The 21,199-nt window shown below is 31.6% G+C and overlaps 1 protein-coding gene across 2 annotated transcripts; it reads left to right on the top strand.

The window, feature by feature from the left end:
* The first annotated feature begins 6,610 nt into the window (after positions 1-6,610).
* On the top strand, positions 6,611-19,785 carry LOC134702126 (alpha-N-acetylgalactosamine-specific lectin-like). Of its 2 annotated transcripts, XM_063563220.1 has the most exons (8): positions 6,621-6,714; positions 7,911-7,989; positions 9,076-9,324; positions 9,979-9,999; positions 11,030-11,118; positions 17,522-17,624; positions 18,728-18,953; positions 19,701-19,785. In XM_063563220.1, exons 2-8 carry the CDS (start codon positions 7,914-7,916, stop codon positions 19,726-19,728), a joined length of 792 nt encoding a protein of 263 aa, XP_063419290.1. In that variant the 5' UTR covers positions 6,621-6,714; positions 7,911-7,913; the 3' UTR covers positions 19,729-19,785. The 2 variants fall into 2 exon arrangements, with proteins under 2 accessions (XP_063419291.1, XP_063419290.1); XM_063563221.1 differs by lacking the exon at positions 7,911-7,989 and having other exon boundaries at positions 6,611-6,714.
* The last annotated feature ends 1,414 nt before the right edge of the window (positions 19,786-21,199 follow it).

Here is a 21,199-nt window from a genome sequence, read left to right as displayed (position 1 = left end):
TTTAAATATTTATTTACTTATCAATGCGCCTGCGTAAACCAGACTGAATATTTTCTCGAAAATAACTTCCAAGAATAAAAAAAGAGAGAACAGATACAATGGTATAACTCTAAATCTTTAAATCATATATTACCAAGGCTACAATTGTGTATTGTCGACAATCATTCAAAATCATTTTATTTTTAAATTAAAGACATAACTGACAACAGTGGGCCCAACACTTGTACCATAAATACAATCATTCCTAAAAAAATGATGTCTATTAGTATAGCCATAGCCGTATTCGTACCGACCATTAAATGTTTTAAATTATTTCGTTATTGCCTTCTCCTTCTGTTTTCATTTGAGTGTCAGTGTACGTAGCGTCTTTATGTTTACAGCATGCGGTTTTTGAACCACATATTAAATTTGACATCGATGGGGATAAATGCATTAATCTAAATTTTTATACTGATTTAACAACTAAGTCAAAGTCCCTTTGTATATTGTGTTCAGTGTAGCACATTTTTGTTATTTCTTCTGCGCAATTTTATTACATGCTTTTGTGGCATTTTGCATTTGGAATTTGCCAGATAGTTGTCTTATTGGCATGTATGAAACATCATATAATTTATTTAGAATATTTGAAGTTTAAACCAAAGTTTTAGATAATAATTTAAAAACATCTTTTATTTATTTAATAGATCAACTTCATTAAAAAATTATGAAAAAGTCGGGTATATATCGATTTGTCAATAGTGGCTGCTACATTGATCAGCACGACAAAACAAATAACTGTTAGAAAATGAGTATATGAGAACAAAAACCTGTTCTCTAAAAGATTTATTTAAGGCTGAAAATTGAGCTGCGACTGTTTAATAAGTTCATAATTCTTAACCTTTTTTGAAATTCAAGCCATTAAAGTGTCAATTAAAATCCATTAAACCACTTGAGTTAAATGCATTAGTACAACGCCCTTAATATAAAAATTAAGACTGCCAGTGAAACAATTGTCCACAAGTGACTAAAATGACACATACATTAACAACTATAGGTCCCCGTACGGACTTCAACAATGAACAAAGCCCATACCATATAGTCAGCTGTCTGTCTCATGAAAAGACATAAAATAGGAAGCATATAACACAGTATTTTATGATGACTTTTGTTGTATTGCAAATCAAACATTAAATATATTGTAGATAAACTACAAGTCATACTAAACATGCAGATGCAAAACTGCCTTTTATGCTAATTGTCTTAATATGGTTATGCGTGGCGAAATGAAAATTGCACTATGTTTATTTTGTATTTCCGAAGAGTTGTTTTCTATTTTTGTTATAACCACTGCGGGATTCAAACACATGCTTCTGCAACATTTTGGCATACTCTTCTGCACTGTCTCTAACGCCACTCGCGGACAACATAAAATATAACTGTTATAAGACGGCCAACATCTTTCCTTATCAACTTTATTCAAGCTTGTAACATAAATTGGATTTTTTCCTTTGATGTTTTTATGAAACAATTTGCTTAAAAGCTGTGGTGATGAAAAACCATGGTATATTATATGCAAATTGATGTTGTACCATACTTTGCTATTTAAATATGCAACTCAACAAGAATCCAAAGGAAAAAAGGCGGAGCTTCAGCCATGGTATAACATATTCATTTTCATGTTATTCCATGGCTGAAGCTCCACCTTCTTTTTGAAAAGTATCCGCCTCTAATATATTTAGGAAACTGTAAAACGTACTAAAAGGTCAAGATCTTCATTTTGTTTTCATTTTATAACACAACGCAATAAATTATGTGTACCACATCTCAAGAAACCTTTTTCAAACTATATAGGATTGTTACGAATTCCCTTAATTTTGGAAACAATTACTAAATGATTCTTCTTTCAGTTTTGAAAACAAATAAAATTTAAAAATATCTTTTCCCTTGCGAAAATTCAAATAATTTTTTATTTAAAAAGGGGGTACCCATAGGCATAAATATCGGCTACAAATATCTGTAAAAAAAACATGATTTTTTTTTGGTGATCAATTAGGGAGACGTACACTATCTACGCTCCCTGGATCCGCAAATACAGTATTATATGAATTAAAATTGTCTTCTAATAAATAATCTTATAATCGATTTAATAAAAAAAAACGGAAGAAAAGCAGTTTGTACGAAAACTATAAATGTATAAATATGCATTTTCCAATGAGATGAAATCCCGAAAAATATGATTAATTCGTATGATACCTTGAAAACAAACAAAAAATAATTCTTACCGTCATTAGAATAATTATTTAATCCTTGTCGCTGAAATCCGACTTTTTTTATTACCTCAGTCTGATGACATTATAAAATTACCTGCGCATACAATCATACACGCAAAACTAAAAAAAAAGGGGAAAATCCGATATTTTCTTTACTTTCTGCAAATTCAGGGGTTCTATTTACATGAAATACACAGAAGATCATACAAGAGGCGCAAAAGTGACTTGCGCGAGCTTCGATTTCATTGGATAAAACTGTAACGTGATCAATTTCCAATATTAGTTCAAGGTCTTGAAGCTGTCAATCATTTTATTTATATTACAAATTTTATATACCATGTGTCTTACTCATTAACATATTTAAACAAACTCATCCTTCGGATTGGTTTGTTTAAATATGTTAACTCGTAAAAACCATGGTATATATAATACTTGTAACACAGTACACGATGAATTATGGACCAAAAACTAAGCCCTTTGAATATCTAGTGTTAACCAACAAATATAGTCATTATAAGGTATATAAGCAGAATACATATATAAGTACCGTAAATTAAGAAATTATTGCGAGGTTTTTATAATGGCGAAAAATGCGACAGATAATGTTAACTCGCATTTTGAAATATTCTATATGAATTAAACAGGATTTTTTTTAAAATCTTAAAACTTAAAATCGCATTTTAGTCTAAACTGACAAAATCGCAATAATAAATGCAAGCAATAATTTCTGAATTTAAAGTAAACAAAAGCACTTGATAATGTTATAAAGACATAACGTGGCATTTATTAGATATAAGACTGTTTGGAGGTCATCAAAATGTACCTGAAACAGACTATGGCAGTGACAAGAGTTGATAGTACTCCGATGGGGTACTTGCAGATAAATGACTGTCCTGACTCTGTCACTAAACACAGTTTTTAAAAGAAGCAGTGCCAACAAGATAGAACAAGGAATAAATAAACTCATTGTAGATACCAGGATTGAAATGTAGTTGTTGCGCTAGGCGCGCGTTTCGTATACAAAAAACCCATCAGTTGCGCTAGAACCATAAAAAGTAAACACACATCATAAACATAACTTACGGTGTATTTTAATTTGGCTTCCACAGGACAAACTACAGTCACAGATGTGCTTAACTCCAGTCTTCTTTTACGTAAATATGCAGCACACCCATCAGACCTCCAGGAAAAGTTAAGAAAGTAATATTAACCTTATCAGAGAAATAAATTAACCTCAATATACTGAAAAAAACTTACTTTAAACTGTTGGAATTATACATATCCTATAAGTACACGTACCATGTCATATTATATATTAACTTAGATATAATGTGCTTTTTTATTTAAATTTGATGTAAACTTTTATAAAGTGCAAATTATTACACGTGAATAATGTTCAAAATATACAACAACTTTTAGAAATGAAGAAGCTTGAGGAAACAAATAATTAAAGACAAAAACAATTACACTTAGTCTATTAGTTGTTACTTGATGATATAGTTCACAAATCAACCAACATTAATCAATTCGTTTTGGTCCAAGATGGCTATTCAAATATTTATATAATAGAAAAATCTCAAATTATCTCCCTTTGGTGATGCATTAAATTTATAATTTAAAGTGTTTTCTGTAGTCAAGTTCACTTTTTATTTCGAAATTACATTTTTTCCCTATTAGTTCAACAGAAAAAAGAACCGTAACATAAATGCATGCTTCTTTCGAAGGCAGAGTGTGAGCTTAAATGAACGGTGTCCCCATATTTTATATGTGTGTCAATCAACACAAATTTCTTTACACGAAAAGGTCCTTATGAGTATCAAACTAGTGAGGCGTTGAACCGTGAACTGTTTTTATAAACAATATTAAGTAGTTATTTAATTAATAATTTAGTTCAAACAAGAATGGAGACCTTTGTACGCCTAAAAAGAGAAAAAAAGTTCTGATCTTAATCTAACGTAAAAAGATCTATAATACAGTTTGGAATTGGAAAAACAACTGTTTAAGACATTTAAAAGAGACGTGGTGAATACTAGATGATTTACGAGGACAATACACCATTTGCAAGAAAACGACACGATACTGGAAGTAAATACGGAGAGCTAAATGATTTTTAAATTTTCTGGTGAAAGTGCCGATGTCGATCAAAGTGTAATGGACTATTTCAAATCTAAACTGGAAAATATTTCGGGAATTACACACCTGAAAATGTGTTAAAAGCAGATCAAAACGAATTTGTTATTAAATGCATTACCGGAAAAAACACTTGGCCAAAAAGGGGTAGCATGCACAGATGGAAAATTAGCTACGGAAAGAATTAGAGTGATGCTAGCACGCAGAAGCACAGGAGAAAAGTTACCGCCGTTAGTGGTTGGCAAGACAAACACCCCAGATGTTTTAAAAATATTAACGTTAACAATGTGTCTATCATTTGACAATCCAGTTAAAATGCGTGGATGACCACTAACATCTTTACCGAATGGATACAGCAGATTATAAATACAATGTAATCTAATAAGAGGAATATATTATTGTTTCTTGACAAAGCAACATTGCATCTGATTTAGTTACACTTAGTAATGCCATGATTAGAATTTACCTTCTGGCTTCTACGTCTGAACTGCAGCCACTAGATCTTGTGAATATTTTTGCATTCAAAGCCAGGAACAGGAAGCATATGATAAAACATGTCATTACAAAGATCGACAATTGTACTGACATCACTTCTCTGACAACAGAAATCAATGTTCGTGATGCTGTTCATTGGATTCATCAATCTTGGAGTGATACTAAAGAATCAACAATCGCATTATAAGGCCGTTAGATTGAATGTGTCTTTTCGAGGCCTTTTATACCTGACTTTGCTCATTGTAGAAGGCCGTACGTTGACCTATAGTTGTTTAGTTCTGTTATAATGTTTTTTTTTGTGTAGAGAGTTGTCTTTTTGGCATCATACAACACCATCTTTTCTATAATGAATTATTACCTTATATTATCACTGCGAATTAGGTATATTGCTATTTATTTTTTTCTTTCAGAATACATATGTGAACTTATTGATGAGTTGGTCAATGCTGTGCCAATGAAATCTATAATTCTGTGTATTTTGTAGGAAAGAAATACGTATTTCCGTTTATCAATATGACAGCTACAGATGCACGTAGAAAAGTTCTCGCTCATTTGGGAAGTGCATATTTTGCTAAGAGTAATTTTAAAGTAATTTCATACATGAAAGAAAAACTTTCAGAACGAATATTCAATAAAATTGAGAATGGAAATGGGGAATGTGTCAAAGAGACAACAACCCGACCAAATAAAAAAGAACAACAGAAGGTCACCAACAGGTCTTCAATGTAGCGAGAAATTCCCGCAATCAATACATGTATGAATAAACCAAACACGATAATATTAACCAACACAATGAACAGTATATCACGTTAACAATTTTCATATCTTTATATCATGTATATAATATGGAATTGCAATCTGATTAAAATAAATCAGTAAAAGACTTTCGTGGATCCACCCCTTAACATTAAGATCAACAAAGATTAACATGTTGATGTATTGTTATAGTTTGTCCCGATTACGATAACTGCAGGAACTATGCCATGTTTGAACTATTACATAGGCGGATCCAGGGGTGGGGCCTGGAGGTCTGGCCCCCCTTTGGTGGGAAAAAATTGATTTATTATATAGGGAATCACTGAAGCATGACTGGAGCGGGCCCCTCATAGGTCAGTCCACGGGACCCCCTTATGAAAAGTTCTGGATCCGCAAATGTATTTGGTCATATTAACCGTGTGTCAGCATAATTTTTCTATTATGAAATAACTATTAAATGTCATTACATCTGGGGATTTTGGGTGGCCAAATTCATTTAAGAAATGAATGTTCTGTTTAAGGATAAATAGCTTAAAGAAATTGAACGTTGAATCATTGTATAAAGTTCATGATATTACTAAACTTTTAGATAATACTATTAAAATTATACTATTTATCCACCGGAAGGAAAACTGTACCAGTTAGATAACTATACATTTATTTTGTTTTGGTAACCTGTTAGGATAGTGAAAGTATGATTATATCTCAAATTTACTGTTGCTGTACATTTTTATTTATAATTTGACAGAAATTTTAAAATGTAATGTCATTTACAGAATGTGTAGAGACTATAAAAGCAATTGTAATTTCAGAATCGTGCAATTGAACATTTACTTGGTACACTTAGTTATACGATTTTATCAATATGTAAAATAATATTTAATTATATTAAGATAATTATTGTATTATAGTTTGGTTTTTTTTGGTGAAAGGATAAGAACTATTGTGACAAATATCACGTCACCACGTTTATCACAATTACAATTGATTGCTAACCTTTTCAAACAGTGCTGATTCGATACGCAGTACATATATCAAACATCCCCACTAATGGTATTTTCAAACAGCAACAAAGCTTTCAGAGGTAAGCACAGGCTACTGATTTTTTACTCTCCAAATGCATAGTGTTTTATTTTTATTTTATAAATTACATTAGAGAAGTAGGTATACAGTACTGTTTTTCTTCCCTCCGTTTTATAATCTTTCTCATTTCTTCATTAATCCGGATTTAATCAATAAGCTTATTACAATGAATTTGGTTATGAATATTATGAAGCCTATTTATCGAAAAATATTCAAAAGAACTATAAGTAATGAATTTTCGGTTAGATCGACACCTTATTAGTTGGAGTTTTCCGATCTTCGAACCATGATTTAAAAAGATTAACTTATATTTGCACTTATAGGTTGCATTTTGTAAATACAGCAATGTTGTTTATTTAACGCATCAATGTAAATATAACGGAATTTGATGAGACTGTCATAAAAGTGAGAGGGTTAGCGCTATAGAACCAGGTTTAATCCACCATTTTCTACATTTGAAAATGCCTGTACCAAGTCAGGAATATGACAGTTCTTGTCCATTCGTTTTGATGCGTTTTGTTATTTGATTTTGCCATGTGATTATGGATTTTCCGAATTGATTTTCTTCTAAGTTCAGTATTTTTGTGATTTTAATTTTATTTTTTTGTAAATACAGCAGTTTCACAAACCACGCCTTTTTTGGGGAGACATATAATACCAATAGCTAAATTCATTAAATAACGTACTGGTTCCCAGATATATACAAATATATGTTTAAACTCGTACAGATATAACTTGGAAATATATCCAGCATAAATTAAAACATATAGCGACTGCATTGAATTCAACGAGAAAACAAAAGTGAAGGTAGGGGTAGTAAAGATTTGTTAGTACAACTTTAAACTCTTATAAAACCGGGGCTCATAAATGTTGAAAATATGCCGCAAAGCCTATTATTTTGACCTTTGAATAATAAGTAGTGAAAATGTGATTTAATTTCCATTCAAGGATGTAATTTTTTCGAAACTTCACAGTAAGAGTGGTACAGTTTAAGCCGTAAAATGAGTTCCTGTAAGAAATTGCATTGTAAATATTAACAGAAATGCAACCTATATTGCGTGAAGACAGAGATAATATACAAATCGATAAATATGAAAGATTTTTTTCACTATAAAGTCAATGATTCGATTTCAATAAATCTGCTCCCTGATTGATGCAGATTTTAAAATAATGACAAACTATTTCGCTGTTTTGTAGAACATGGTGTCTTTTTTGACAAGATATACACTCTTCTGTGAAATATGGTTTCTTAGTGTTTTGACTGTAAATGTAGTAGGTATGATTTTATATATAACTATTAATAAAAACACAGTGATATTTAATTTTAGCAACTTTAACCTAAAATAGCATAGCAAGCAGATGTTCATAGATTGATCTTTAGTTGTTATATTTACATTCATTGTCTCTTTGCTTGTTGATTTTTTTATAACTTTTTATGTTACTATCAGTACCCTATGTGTGTACGTGTATCATAGCCTTTAGTATTCAGTTATTAGGTGTTAATATTAGTCACAACATGATACTATCAATATTCGTTATCGTATGAAAAATATTTCATTCTGGTTTTTTTTTTGGTTTGCACTTATACATGTTATGAGAATACCAGAATCATTTAAGGATGTTCGCTTGTCTTATTTTGTGTTTTTTTTTTTGTTTTTTTTTTGAGAACTTTATCTTGTCTATGATAAAGCTATGACAAGTCAAGAGAGAACATGTTCCTGCCAAAATTTCAATAACTAATACCTCGAAAACAAGCACATTGACATATTTATTTGTTTTGCTCTTTATAGTCCTTAAGTTATCCCCTATCAATATAAACTAGTGTTTTAAAAAGTGTATTATTTTGAAATTGAGATGCAAACTCCCTAAATCCATCTGCGTACAGCTTTCACTGACATCATATAAACCTTGACACGTTTCGATCTAACTGCAACTGGCATGGGAATGCTAAACACAATTAAAACTTATAATACATATCAAAAAGAAGATATGGTATGATTGCCAATGAGACAACTTTCAACAAGAGACCAAATGTCACAGAAAATAACCTGTAATTGTGGTTCAAACTGTCAACGTTGATCTGGAGAAAAGAAGGGGAAAATGAAAGATTCTGTAGAAACGTTATGACATGATACTGTAATTGTTTCAACGATGTACATTATGTATTTTTTCGTTATCAATATTATAACATTGTTTTAGTCCTCAAATGATCGATACTCTATATACTTTACATTTATGGCTTCTATGAACTCACTTAAGGAAATTATGCGTATAGCATGTCTTAATGTGTAGCCATTGGTCTACTGGAAAAAATGTGAAATAGAACAATTTACCGCGTTCTGATTTTGATTCTTCATTAAAGCTAAAGAATGTCTGACAACTATTGAGGGTTTAGATTATACTGGAACCGTAAATTCAACACGCAGTGGATTTTCCTGCAGGGAATGGGCAAGAGTAGCTCTCAATATGACTGAAAACACAAAACAGCTGCTAGGAGATTCACATAACTATTGTCGAAATCCTGACAATGACCGATATGGACCTTGGTGCTATACATATGATCATGAACCTGATACAGAACAATGGGGATATTGCGGTATTCCTTTTTGTGGTATGTAGAAATGTTTACAGTTAGTAGTTTATTTCAAACCAGAAGCAATACAGCTTATGAAAAACAAAAATATATACATGTATATCATAACAGAGCATTGTGTTCAAACACTAATGAGTTTGGTTGTGTTTAAAGGAGGGATATTGATATCTGTTGGTGATCAACTCAAAACTATTATTATAATTGAAATTTATCTTGAAATCAAATTTTATTTTTTTACAACTTTTGTTCTTTGTTCATGATATGTAATCATTTTAATATAACGCTATGTTCGATTGAAATTACTTTATTGGATAAAAGATACAGGGAAAACGTGATTTCATAAGATAAAAACATATTGGTAAGAGACAAAAATGTCGATCCTCTTCCCGTTTATGTCCGGATTTATTCATATATTTGTACATCAATGAAATCTGGTCAAGCACATGTGCAGTAAATCCTAGTTTTACACTTTAAGTGGATGTGTTTTCGTCGTTTTAAGTGTGTCAATCGGATTTATGACTTTAGAACAGTGGTAAACTACCAATGCCTAGCTTTCATTTACTTTATCAATATGGTCATTTCCTACAATATAAATGTTTTCTAGATAATTGTATTGAATGTCAGAAATAAAATACCGATAGTGCTTATTAAGCTTGTATATTTTTTTGGCAGATGAAGGGGCCAATTTCCCAGGTAAGTAAAGTTGGCAAAATGACAACCTTTTTCTTGCTATAAATAGAGGAAAACTGACCTATAAATATCTTTACCGAATAAGGTATGCCAAAAACATTTTTTTAAAAAGAGCTCCAAGTTCAAATTAAAACGAATAGAACCATATCAAATGGCAAACTCAAAATCTCAAAACACATGAAACGAATGGAACACAACTGTCTTGTTTATATCTTTATACAAGCAATTTCGTAAGTAGAACAAGGTGGATTATACCGGGTTGTGATAAGCTAAATTCTGACTTCGGGTGACAATTTGTAAAATTCCATCATATTGAAAAATAATATGTGAACAAACACTCACAGACATAAAAGGTTAGCATGTCAGTTTAAAAAAAAAAACCTTTTCATAACACTAGTATATATTGAAAGGTGTTCAATAAAGGAACCAAAAAGCAAAAAAATAAAATAAAGGTCAATGTTTTCGAGATATTAGCCATTGACATTTTGGCGGGAAAATATTATCTCTTGATTTTTCATAGCTTAATAATTGATAAGTTAAAATTCTCAAAAACAATTAAAAATAACAAAGATTTCATAGGACTTTTACAGATGGCTTATACTTAAAATTTATAAAAGAAAAATGAGGGACCATGGTCAAATATTTTTTGAGGAATTCAAATGAATAAAACCAGAGGATTCCGAGAATTGAAAAAAATCCCAAAACAATACAACAATGAACATGCTAAAACTTAATCACTCTAATAACAAATAACTTAAATAAGTATCTACATAATGTCAAACATCTACATTGCAACATCTATATTCTGATTTTGTCTACTATATCTCATATAATATTTTATAATGAATTTTTATTATAGAGTTTGCTTATTATTGTTATTGGGAAAACAATTACGATGATATAAAAAATAACGTAATATAAACATTAAAGTCTTAACGTTAATATTATTATTGCATCAATTTGAAAGTTTATTTTCATATTATGTATTATATCTTTAAATGCATTTACCTAATTTTATTTATAAATACTGCAGGATATCAAAATTGGAAACATGGCTGGCAAAAATATGAAGATTCTTGCTATATAATCCAGTATACATTACAAACTTGGGATGAGGCTAAGGTATACCTTTACTGTAATTGGTTTTGATCAAAATGATATTGTATCTGTATTGTCCTTAAAATCTGTTTGTTTTTCAGTTTGTTGCCTTGAATTGTTTAATCTGCTCTTCTACTTCATCCTTTTTTTTAAGGGGGTACCCAACACTATACCCCAAAAATTTCCTGTCCTTTAATTTTTCTTAATTTTTTTTCATTGATAAACTAGGCCAACCTAAACATCTTGTAAAAATTTTAAAAGATTTGAACCACAGGTTTAAAAGATTTGGCAATTCAAATATGGCATCTTTTACATACTAGTATCGGCCAAAATTGGAAGTTTCTGAAATATGGGTATAGGGTTGAATTTGTAAAAAAAAAAAATAATCCTAAATTGACAATAGCATAGCTAATAATGATAGCTGAGGAGAATATTAGTTCACTGATACCCCCTTCTTGTAAGTTTTTTATTCCGGTTAAAAACATTTGCCAGAACTTTAATAGGGGGTATCAGAATTAGCCCCGAAAAGTGAATGCTGTGCTTCAAGTATTTGAAGAAGAATTTTGTTTTTGAAAAAAAATGTGTCGTTTAATTTTTTTATAAAACTAATCATTTGGAGTGATATACTAGTAGGTTGTTCTCGCAAATTTTTTTAAAAATTTAACCGTTAGAATTTTTGGAATTTAAGTTTAAATTAGGCTCCACCCTCAAATTGGTTCATTAAAAAAGAGCAAAATCTATTAAAAAAGTACATAATGGTCATAATTTTGTATGTCTTTTGAACTAGGCCCTAGCTATTTGGCATGTGGATGTGTCGTCACAGGGTTAAGTGTCTTGCATCATGATGACCTTAGTGACCTTCAAATGTGACCTCAAGGTCAACTTTATGGGTGTTTTTCCGTGAAAAACACAACCATGTAGGCCATAACTTCTTAACCTTTTGATCTAGGCCTTACATCTTTGGCATGTGGATGTATCACCATGAGGTGGTGTGCCTTCTTAAAATTTTGACCTTCATATGACCTTGAACTTTGACCTCAAGAACGATATATGTGTTTTTTGGTAAGAAACACTGTACAGGCCATGCTTTTCATGTAGTTATGAGTTCATATTTATTTTAAAAAATCATATAACAAAAGCTTTAATCGACCATGCAACAATATAGACACATTTTATGACATTTCAAGCCATTCAATGCACACAGAATACATAATGGACATGTAGTCACATAGAAATGTTTGAAAAGGGAATCGTTTCTATTGAAGCGCAGTGTACGTGCTTATATATTATAAATACTCAACAAACAGCGAAGTGAAAACTTTCTAGGAATCAAACAATAAGAGGAGTTATGCCAAATAACTATATATATACCAATAAAGGGACGGACGGACAGGGGTAAAAAAAATCCCCTCCCAAACCGACAATCAGTTGCAGGGGGAACAAAGGGATGTAATTGATTTTTGATTTGAGATACGAGCTGTTGAAATTAAAAGCATGACACACCAAAAGTACACATGATACATAGGCAAAATCTTTAAAGTTGGCAGATGCTTTACATGATCAAGATTTCAATTTATTGATCGTTTGGCCAGATTCAAAAATATACGATTCAAAACATAACGTCAAAACCATTGGTGCAAATAATTACGGCTTATGAGAGATGAAATAGAGCTGCCTGTGCAAAATCCTTATACTGTTAAATCAAGCTCGTTAGACATAGACCATTTTTTTAGTATTTCTGCAGAGGTTCATAAATATGACAATTAGATACAACTGATTTTTAGTTAAAAGCACGGCAGTTACAAGTTTCACATTTTTTGGTCCCCTTATTACATGTATGATAGAGGATGCATGATCACTCTATTCGGTAATAATCTTGAATTGAGACTTGAAAATAAACATTTTCATTTGTCACTTGCAATAACATCACACTTTCTTTTTTATATTTAATTTATTTTAAAATTGCATTTGATAAAAAAAAATCGGAAAGATACACAAACATGACAATGGAACAACAAAAGAAAATAACAAATTTTGCTATTCCTTCGAAATTGAAGTTTGATAAAGCGAAAATAACTTGTTCTATTTATATCATACATTAGTAGTTTCAGTTTCAACTATGATTCTAAATATAGACTTTACTTTCCCTAAAATTGCGGACGGAATAGAAGACACCCGTTAATGTTCTACACATGTCAAGACAAAGGTTAAAACATACTAGAAAGATAAAGTATTTTTTAGATGAATTAAGAAAGCAAAAATATGTGTAGTTTTTTTTTTGGACTGTCAGAATGAGATGTTTTTTTCTTCTTTTTGCCTTGTTCCGTGACATTTTAATGATGCACTGGTGGTTGAGTATCCCTCTGGGTATCTTCAAACTTTTTACATGAATATAAATCATTCAATAAAATATTCAATTGCACTTTAAATAATATGACAGCAATTATAAAATCATGAAGTATTCGTAATCTTTTTTACATTACTACATGTATTACTAAGGCCATAGTGTATTTTATTTAAAAACACTAGTTTTGTTTAACAAAAAAAAGTTTGACAAGTCAATTCAGTTTTGATTTAATCAAGTTGATAAGAAGATCTACGAACATAAGCATTGTGTAATTGTCCAGGGATTCTTATTTGTTTGGTTAACATTTTATTGTCAGAGGGAGCTACCATTTGAGAGGAGGGTAGGAGGGTCCTGATCCAAAATTCCCGGCTTAAATACATGAAAGCCTGAGGTCCCGAATTTACATAAATTTAAATCCCGACATCCGAAAATAGAATTTCGGATCTCGAAAGGGTCAATCCCTAAATCTTAACATTAGAAACACTTGATCCCGGAGTCCCGATAAAGGTCATATCCACCCTCATTTGATGAAATTTGAAAAAGACAAGACAGGATTTGGAACAAACATAGGCAGGATCAGTTATTTAGCATAACAGGATGACAATTTATGAAAATAATTTCAGTAAACTAATGAAAATTACAGATCCGTAAAGAATGAAAAAAAATATAATGATGAGTTCAACTATAAAAAAAAATGCAGGACAAATTTTATTTAAGACCTACATGTAGGCATTGCCAAGTAAAAAACAAAAACAGTTATGGTCCCTTCTCTTTCTGTTTCCCTCCTTTCAAACGTCCTTGTTTTCTTTTGGTAAATTTATTTCACTTAGAAATTTCCCTATTATGTATCATTTAAGGTTCATTTATTGAAAATGATTAACTTTAAATGATTTTTAAGGATAAACTGAATAACAAAGAGTGTATAGCTGGACAAGCAATAATGTAAACATTCTGATCATGATCTTTTAAAAGCTTGCATATTGCACATAAGCATCAGGATGACATACGTGTATGAAAACAATTACATGACTTGTATATTCATGATATTAATGTTCTTAGTTGGAAAAATTAATTGTCACCTTTCCTGTAATAGTTGCACCTGCGAACGTATGCATTGCTATTCCTTTGTGATTTTCATGTACTGTTTCTGTCAATTCATTTATTCCTGTAGTTGTTGTTGCTGAGACTGGTTAAGAATTAGATTCGAAATTTTGAAATGTTTTTCAATACAAAAGAAAGTTCGGCTTCTTGGGAAGCAGACAAAAGTTCTGCATCATCATCTGATGGTTTATCATTGTTGTTATCATCCAAAGGCCATGGGTTTTTATCCAAAGTTATTTTCCCTGTACCAATTTTACTCAAAATATTAGAAATTTCCTTCTTTTGTTCAATTGATGCTAAGCTATAGGAGTTTATGGATTAAACATTTGTATGTCCACTCAGCTGCATTAAGTGTGTATCTGGTATGTCCTCATGTACCAAGGCAGTTAAAGTAGTTTTTCTCACACTATGATTAGTTTTTCTAACCTGAATTCCACCGTCTTCACATTTTTTAACATAAGGACTTAAAATGTTCTTTCATTAAGCTTGTCTTGAAAACCAGACACCGTCATCCTTAATTTGCCTGAAAAATCACAAATAAAAGGGACAATCATCTGCAACCACATCTTCTGGTCTTCTTCTAAGAAACTGTTTATATGTTTGTATAGGATCTAGGATTACCTGAAAGAAGATAAACCAGTTCAATATTGATTGCTAAAATGTCATTATTATACACATATTTACAATATAATATATATAAAGCTACACTTGTAATATCTGGCTGTTATTTTGTGATGGCAATATCTTGATATCTTGTTTAATACATATTTACACTACATGCATACTATGTTTTGCGCTTTTAAATTGACTTTTTCTGTAATTCAATTAAAAAATAAAATAATTATTTTGAATCTTGTCCCTTATAAAACTTGTCCTGAAACATTACATGTGTCAGCAAACATCTTGGCTTGAAAGGCACGTGCATCGAAGTTAGCACCATTTCTTGTTTTGGTTATCCCCTCAGTATGTTCTAGATACTGTTGACCATCAGTAGTTGCCTTCATTTGAATGTCTCCCCATCTCAAAGTTGTGTGCTTTTCCCGGGATCGCAAACTAAAATGTAGAGTGTTATTCATCCATACCGTTCTTACTAGAGATTGAGGATTCCTGTAAAAATAAATTTAAGGAATTTGTTGAGTAAAAAATATTTGATTTAGACTTGTGTATACAATGAGGTTAAAATAATATACATTCTTACGACTGTACAAAATCAGGGGAATATAATTCAAGTTATAGTCAAATCATTTTTTTAATTACATCATGATCATTTCAATGTGTTCATTTTTTAGAGAAAATGGTGACGTCACATAGAGTCAAATAACAAGACAAAGCTACTTAAAATATCAATCACATAAATAATAATTATGCAAAGAATTGTTACCTGCACCAAGTAGTTCTTTTTCGTACAGTAAATTCACTTCTTCAGCTGTGAAGGGGTTTGCTTTCCTTTTTTTGGCTCCCATGGATTTAAGCTGTTTCAGTTTGACAGACATCACATCTCTAGAGTGATGAAAATTTCATATTTATTGCACATTTCTCTGTTCGATATCTTGAAATGCAGCTCTGCATTAATCTGACAGATTGGGGTTCATAGTTTGACTCGTCGTCTTTTTTAACTGTCATGAAGAAACGAGCCAAACATTTATCCAATTCCGCAACAGGAATTTCTCCCGCTAACCTCATCTTGTTATTGCATCTCAACCATTTGTTGAAGTCTCATGTCACTAGCAGTTTTTCTAACTGTATTATCGTTTTTCAACGATTGAACAAAAGCAGCAGTGTCCGTGTCGTCTGCCATGTTTACAAACAACATTCCGGAAATACGGAAATACCTGAAGTTGCATGTGATAAACCCCACGGACAATAACCGAAAGGCATGCGATAACATTCCGGAAGCCGTAAATAAAGGTGCCTTTATCAGCCCGTTTAGGAAATTTGTAGGAATCTGGTTGATAAACCTTGTAATCCTTTCATAGCCTTTTAATATTTTTAAATGTTATTGAACTGTAAAATTTAAGGATTATTTGATACAAGTAAATGATAGGGATATTTTAACACCCTGAGGTACCCCAGTACACTATGAGGCGTAGCCGAAGGGTGCACAGGGTACTGAAGAGTGTTAAAATATCCATATCTACGGATAACGAATTTATCCCCGGTCTTGGTCCAAATCGGGCGAGTTTTATGGAAATTTGGGTACAAAGTGTTTCACTATCTTAAAAAGTTTTATTGAAATTTAGAAATTTTACATATTTTTTACGGGTTGAAGGGTTCTACCTGTGGTAGAACCCTGCAGGTAATCAAATATAAGACGTTCTTAATACGGAGACAGAGAAACTGGATTTAGTCAAATTTGGCGCTCAATGTTGTGAGAGTTACGTCATAGATGGTGTGACGTCAACATGGTCAATGTGGGTCATTTGCATATCTAAGTTAGAAGTCTCATTCCTTGAGATGTGGCAGTCCAGTGATGCATTTAATGAAATGAGTGTAAATAATCGGCGAAATAGGACAAACTCGTTAATGAATTAAATATTCTATTACAAACAGCATGGATAATCTACAGAATTTAATATTTCACAAGGATTATTATGGAACTAAGGAAAACTTGCGTGAAGTTCCCCGTTATAATGGTTAGCAACGTCCGGGGATATGGGTAACGATGTGCGTTAACCAATCAAAATCCTAGATATATACTTAGCCGGGGATAAAGTTTATTATGATTATTTTATTTCAAAACATTATGTTGATTCGTTTCAAAGTCTGTAAACAAGCGAGAAAATCAAACTCATTGAGATGATCACCGATAATCTATAAATATAGAATCTAGGACGTTTTTCTGTGGAACTCGGAATATAAATAGTTATGCAAATGCAGCCATGTGTATCGATGTATTTCTTTGAGGTAATGAAATGAATAAAAAGAGGCTACAATTAAGTTGATAAAATTTCCTTCAAATTGATATTTCCTATTTTTTAGAACCTCTGCCAAGATAACCAAAATGCGTATTTAGCTGAAATTAAAACTGCCAGAGAAAACAGCTTCCTGATGAATATCCTTCCCAAGCCAAACATAGATACAAGTAGGCAATATATTATTTTCATATTAAACTTTTGACTCCGGTTTATATTCTTTTTCGACAGGTTATAATTACCTACAACATTCTGGTACTGTCAATTTAGAGCAATGTTAAGAAGAAACATCAAACATTAAATCGGTGTAATTTGAGGGCAAATTTTACTCTTTTCTTATGAGTCTGTCGTGTAAAGAAAATATGAAGCAGTATATATTGTCATTGATTTGATTTTATTTATAAATTTACTGTTTATGATTTTTTGAATTTTTTGAAATACTAAGGCTTTTCTACCTCAGGCATATATCACCTTAGCTGTATTTGGCAAAACGTTTAGGAATTTTGGTTCTCAATGCTCTTCAACTTCGTACTTTATTTGGCCTTTTTAACTTTTTTGGATTCAAGCGTCACTGATGAGTCTTTTCTAGACGAAACGCGCGGCGGCGTATATACTAAATTTAGTCCTGGTACTAATGATGAGTTTATTTTTCCCCCAAGAATGTATCGATTAATATAAATGTTTGATGTTATTTCTAAACGGTGCTCTTAATTGACCAAGTACCAGGTTTTCGTATGTAACCTCTCGAAAAATAATATAAACTGGAGTCAGAAGTCGGTAATATGAAAATAGTCTCTTGATGAGACAAATAATAATTTAGCTGCAATAATACACTCAACAACGCTACCAAACACATATTGAAAACCAAATAGCATCAAGAGTTGAATGATATTGTACGCGTGCAGATACAATTTGATTCGAGTGTCTATGTACCAAAAAAACAGTTTAAAATTCTCGAAAAATTTACCTTTTTTACGCTTGTTTGCTGTATTTATTGATACCATTTCCCTCAATAATTTATACGATCGATTTGAAAAAAATACCTTCATTTCTTATAAAATCGGCACACACTTAAAGTATATTTAAATTCATCCTGCAAAAGGATAATGATGAGTATTGTTCGTAAATGCATTTTCATTACTTTATATGTAAACATGTTTTTGCAACAAGTCTTTGTGTACACGAAGTAAAGGCAATCATCTAAAAAAATAAGTGGACTCATTTGAGCATATTTTGTAGATCAAGTCTTATTTAATCATAATATTTACTTCAGCTGGTTTGGCTGGAGAGGTTTGGCTTGGTGCAAATGCTTTAAATGCCAAAAGACAATTCATCTGGAACACTAGTTCCACCTACTTGGATTTTACTGACTGGGGACCTGGCGAGCCTAATGGGCGTTATTATGAACACTGTCTATCAACTCACATGTACAATGATGGCAAACTTCATTGGAACGATAGGGCATGCTCAACGAAGCACTTCTTTGTGTGTGAAAAAAGGTAATTCAATAACATATGTCTGTGACACTAGTCTGCTACATACCAAATACTGAGTAAAATGTAAACATATACTTTTTCATAGTATGCTAATGTTTCAACTCTTTCGTTAACTCAACAAACTTCTATTAGTTTTTTTAATGATATGCTGTTATATAACGGTCCTGGAACAGGAGTTTATCTAATGCATACTTACGACTACACATATTATGTGTACCTGTTGCAAGTCAAAAGACTAATAAACACAGTTACCGTAGGTTGCTGTCTTCCATATCGGTTTTTCTTTTATGGTTTTTGTAATATATCAGTGTGTTGATTTATTTATGACAGTTCATATATTGTCAGTCCTAGACTTGTAATAACTTACTATATAGTTCGAATTTGACAACTGCTGATGGCACTTTGTGTCCTATTACATGATGATAAAATTTGTTTCACAATCAACTTGATTTGGAATTTGTCAAATAATTGTCTTGACAATTATATTGCATCGTATTTTTTTTAATATAAAAGCCTTAAAACCCAAACGATAGGACATAACTAATAACACCATGTCATTATTAAATGAGCTCGTCAGGTATGTATCTAACACCATTGAAAAGTTGAGGAAACGTCGAACATATATCGATATTACACTAGTTGCTGCGACATATCAGCACAAAAAATAAAATAAACCAGACAACCTATAATGCATGGACCAGCCTACCATGTGTATACAAATTGAAGCACATATTTCATGTATATTTTCAGTGTTGGACCTTCAGGATGTGGAGAGTAGGATCCAACATGGCTGATAAGTCTTTACCAAAAATAAAGATATTAACATTGCTTTAAACTTTGATTTACTTAAGGCAGTAACGTCATTTACAGATATCTTCCCACAATAAAAAAGAAAAAGGAGAGAGACATTGATACTGAGAATCAATGAATCTATCAGAAATATGTACTTGCTATATAACTGTTCCGGACCATATGAGTATTTGGACCATATCCGTATAGTCATGACCATTTGGGTATATACTCATATGGTCCGACCGTACGTGTATGGTCGGGGTAATTAACACTCTGTTACAGTTTACTTCAAATACCTCTTAACTCTTCATATGATATGACCGTTCCTCAAAAAATTATATAGGTCATTTTATTATCATTTATAATAAATAGATTAACTGAATAAAGATAAGAGGTTTCACACAGTTAATTTTACAACCTAGTCAAAACTATAATAAACACATGATGTCCAGTCAAAACTATAATAAACACATGCTGTCCATGTCCGATTATATCTATGTCCATTACACATGTTACATATTTGTTATTGCGAGTGAATAGCAATATGTCGACTTGAAAAGATAACTTCCAAACACTTCTCAATAAAATGTTACATAAAAAGTCACTGTCTAAGGACATTTTTTTTTAAAGTTTTTAAGTTGTTTTGTGAATATGGTGTACTATAGTTATATAACGATATTTGAAATCTAGAGTTTAATAAACAACGTAGACACATCGAAATAACCCAAAACCTCGTCATCACTGCAATAACCTTGAAAAACATCAGTACTAGTCTTGTTAAACGTCTGATCTACTATCTTCTCTACTACTTGATTGTTTATTAGTGTCCGTTGTATCCCAATGATTTTTTAAGAAAACTATTTAGTAACGCTCTGAATACCAGGTAGTTATTTAGCTTGATCATATACACTCGTCATCGAGTAGCTAAGTCATTGTTAAGTCATAAATACCCGAAAGCTTAATTTCATTTGTTTTACTGGGGGCGGCATGATATTGAATATAATGAAGAAGATGTGGTATGATTGACAATGAGTTAACTCCCGACAAGAAACCAAATAACACAACAATTAACAACTTTAGTTCACCGTATGGCCTTCAACAATGGCCAGAGCCTATACCGCATAGTCAGATATAAAAGGCTTCGAAATTGTCAAACAATACAAACGAGAAAACTAACGACCCAATTTATATAAAAAAAAAGAACGAATAACAAAAATGTAAGACATTAACAAAAGACAATAAAAATCACTAAATTACATGCCCCTGACTTGTGGCAGGCATAAACATACATAATGTGGCGGAGTTACCCATGTAAGCGGGACGCCTCTAACCTTGGACAGTGGTGTAAACGTACAACACATAACGAACCATACAAATTCGTCGACAAAGGTTCTCTTTCAATAATATTCTTTCAATAGATCTGTTAACCTCCCCCCTCAAATTTTGCATAACACAAA

This window comes from Mytilus trossulus, unplaced genomic scaffold, assembly GCF_036588685.1.
Source record: "Mytilus trossulus isolate FHL-02 unplaced genomic scaffold, PNRI_Mtr1.1.1.hap1 h1tg000398l__unscaffolded, whole genome shotgun sequence".
Taxonomy (NCBI): Eukaryota; Metazoa; Mollusca; class Bivalvia; order Mytilida; family Mytilidae; genus Mytilus; species Mytilus trossulus.
This window is presented reverse-complemented; position numbering and strand designations above follow the sequence as displayed.